Source organism: Cebus imitator, unplaced genomic scaffold, assembly GCF_001604975.1.
Source record: "Cebus imitator isolate Cc_AM_T3 unplaced genomic scaffold, Cebus_imitator-1.0 Scaffold2613, whole genome shotgun sequence".
NCBI classification, from domain to species: Eukaryota; Metazoa; Chordata; class Mammalia; order Primates; family Cebidae; genus Cebus; species Cebus imitator.
Genome location: NW_016109928.1, coordinates 371 through 3,377, shown reverse-complemented (window position 1 = coordinate 3,377; position 3,007 = coordinate 371). Strand labels below are relative to the sequence as shown.

The 3,007-nt window shown below is 47.7% G+C and overlaps 2 protein-coding genes across 2 annotated transcripts; one reads left to right on the top strand and one right to left on the bottom strand.

Annotated features, from left to right (window-relative positions):
* Positions 1–280: 280 nt before the first annotated feature.
* On the bottom strand, positions 281–1,204 carry LOC119470019 (N-acetylglucosamine-1-phosphotransferase subunit gamma-like). The gene is made up of 2 exons (XM_037735973.1): positions 1,169–1,204; positions 281–975 (listed from the first exon to the last, which is right to left on the bottom strand). The coding sequence occupies exons 1-2, from the start codon at positions 1,202–1,204 to the stop codon at positions 511–513; spliced, it is 501 nt and encodes a 166-aa protein (XP_037591901.1). The 3' UTR covers positions 281–510.
* Positions 990–1,991, top strand: LOC108299182 (NEDD4 family-interacting protein 1). Its single transcript, XM_017521525.2, has one exon. The coding sequence runs from the start codon at positions 1,203–1,205 to the stop codon at positions 1,863–1,865; it is 663 nt and encodes a 220-aa protein (XP_017377014.1). The 5' UTR covers positions 990–1,202; the 3' UTR covers positions 1,866–1,991.
* The last annotated feature ends 1,016 nt before the right edge of the window (positions 1,992–3,007 follow it).

The window sequence follows — 3,007 nt, the reverse complement described above, 5'->3', positions numbered from 1 at the left end:
ATTCTGTCCTCTCTATATGTGGCTTTGCCTAAAGAGGAAAATTCTTTTCTCACATACCCTCCTTTGTTTTCTGCAATTATTTTCTGGCCCTTTGCACTGATGATACATTTCTGTGAAATTTTAGAGCTTTCTCTCTGCCTTCATTTTTTGAGATTTTTAATCCACTAAGGAAATGTAGCCTGGATTACTATTCTTTGATGAATGATATGGTGATGAGTAGTACACAAATCTGGTAAGACTAGGTTGGACACAGCGTCTCATGACATTTTTTTTATAATGCATAATCATTTACTTGTAGTAATTGTTTAAAGGTAACACTTGTTTAAGTTTTTTACACTATAGCATTTATGCAATGGTTTACAGAATTCATGGAATTATTTTTATCAGTATGGGAATTAATTAAAACCTTGAATCTTTGTTTTGTCTGCTTCTCTGAGCACAAGCCTGGCCGGCTGGTCCCTGGGGGTTCCCACTGGCCGGCTTCTCTGTGGGGCTCTTCACACCAAAGGCTCACAAGCTCCCACGCAGGCCCGGGTCGCCCCGCAGCTGCTCTGCAGGCCCCGGTCTGGGCATCTTGTGGCGGAAGTGTTCCAAGCTGGAGGTTTCCCTGGGCTTTGCGTGGGGGATGCCCTGCTGGGTGAGCAGACCTTTCAGCCTTTTCATCTCCTTTGACAGTTCTTTATGAGCCTTCCTGCTGTTTTCCAGGGTCTCAAACCCCAAGCCATCAGGACCTCCCTCCAGCTTGTGGGCTTCATTTTCTTCTGGGCTCCTTAAGTAGCCGGCGTCCTCAAAAAGTGTCTGCAGCAACCTCTCATGGCCCTGGGGGGTGATCAGCTCGTCAGCCAGGTCCTGTTCCACCTGGTACCACCGCCGCTGCAGGGCTCCCGGTAGGGCTGGGTACACTAGCAAGGAGTGGGGGTGGCAGACGAGGGGGGTCTCGAACGTCGGCGCATACACACAGGTGTCGCTGCCCCTCTAGGAGAGGCCGTCGTCGTCCCCGCCTCTTCCCGAGGGGCAGCGTCGGAGCCTCGGAGGCGGCGGAGCTTGCGGCCTGAGGAGAGCGTCTCGCTCCGGAGCGGCGGCGGCCACCGAGACCCACCCAAAGGCGCGACCCCACCCCGGCCTCCCAGCGCTCCCAGGCCTCAGCGGCCGCGCCCCTTCAGCTCGCTCGCTCGCTCTCCTTCCCTGCTGCCCGCTGCGCCATGGCGTTGGCGTTGGCGGCGCTAGCGGCGGTCGAGCCGGCCTGCGGCAGCAGGTACCAGCAGTTGCAGAATGAAGAGTCTGGAGAACCTGAACAGGCTGCAGGTGGTGCTGCACCACCTTACAGCAGCATTTCTGCAGAAAGCGCAGCATATTTTCACTACAAGGATGAGTCTGGGTTTCCAAAGCCCCCATCTTACAATGTGGCTGCAACACTGCCCAGTTATGATGAAGCGGAGAGGACCAAGGCTGAAGCTACTATCCCTTTGGCTCCTGGAAGAGATGAGGATTTTGTGGGTCGGGATGATTTCCGTGATGCTGATCAGCTGAGGATAGGAAACGATGGGATTTTCATGTTAACTTTTTTCATGGCATTCCTCTTTAACTGGATTGGGTTTTTCCTGTCTTTTTGCCTGACCACTTCAGCTGCAGGAAGGTATGGGGCCATTTCAGGATTTGGTCTCTCTCTAATTAAATGGATCCTGCTTGTCAGGTTTTCCACCTATTTTCCTGGATATTTTGATGGTCAGTACTGGCTCTGGTGGGTGTTCCTGGTTTTAGGCTTTCTCCTGTTTCTCAGAGGATTTATCAATTATGCAAAAGTTCGGAAGATGCCAGAAACGTTATCAAACCTCCCCAGAACCAGAGTTCTCTTTATTTATTAAAGATGTTTTCTGGCAAAGGCCTTCCTTCATTTATGAATTCTCTCTCAAGAGAGCACCTGCAGGAAGTGAATCAAGATGCAGAACAGAGGAAGAATCAACTGCTTTAATAAAATAAAGTACTGTTGAAAAGAAAAAAAAAAATCTCAGTACTTTGGGAGGCTGAGGCAGGAGGATCACTTCAACCCTGGAGGCAGAGCATGCAGTGAGCTGAGATTGTGCCACTGCAGTCCAGCCTGGAGACAGAGCAATACTCCATCTCAAAACACACACACACACACACACACACACACACACACACACACACACACACAAAACCATCTATATTTCTTTCCATAGATATGTGGTCCCTCCATGAGTGAGTTACTCTAGATTTTTCTGTTCATGGCCTGTTTGGGACCTCCTTTCAGTTTCTCAAATGCTTCCAGCTCGTTCTCACCTCAGGTTTTTCGATCACGCTTGTCTTCCGCCTACAAGACTCTTTCACCTCCTCTATACCAGGCTAACCTTTACTCAGCTTCTAGGTCTCAGGTTTCTTAAAGAACATTTCTCTTGAAGGTCTTCCATGGACTTCATCTAAATTAGAGCCCCCTCACCCAATTATTCTCTTTCACTGAGTCCTCCTTACCTTTTTATTATGTTTATTACAACCTGTAATTGCTTCGTTACGTGTTTACTTTCAGTATTCGTCTCCCTTACTTGGTTGCATGCTTGGGAACTGAGAAGGGATTTGTTTTGTTCACTACCTTGTACGTAGCATATAAACAGAAAGATGGCTATGTAACAAATGTCGGTTAATGTTTGTTGAGACAATGAATGAACAGGTGAATCACTGGATTAGTCTGTTGAAGGTCAACTTGTAAGCATGCTACACTTGTAGGAGTGGCTCTTTATCCTGGGGCATCCTCTCATTCCCTTCTCGGTCTGGAGCAGCAGTGTCTGCAGTTGAAATTCTTCTCAAATATTTATTAGTCCTTGCGTCTTAAAAACTTGACAGCTAAGTATCTATTTGGAGAAATGCTTCTGAAAGGAATCTTCTTTGGTCTGCATGAATACTAAGCTGGAATTATGTATTGTTTTTCAGGAGAGTTTTCTTTAATTATTGAATGTTTTCCACTGGACATCCTGCTTTTTGCAGGTTGAGT

Bases quoted from the DNA above. Each gene is read 5' to 3' on its own strand.
- LOC108299182 (XM_017521525.2), top strand. From the start codon at position 1,203: ATGGCGTTGGCGTTGGCGGCGCTAGCGGCGGTCGAGCCGGCCTGCGGC.
- LOC119470019 (XM_037735973.1), bottom strand. From the start codon at position 1,204: ATGGCGCAGCGGGCAGCAGGGAAGGAGAGCGAGCGA. The intron at 976-1,168 runs GCGAGCTGAAGG...GGCCTCTCCTAG, and splicing joins CAGGGAAGGAGAGCGAGCGA to AGGGGCAGCGACACCTGTGT.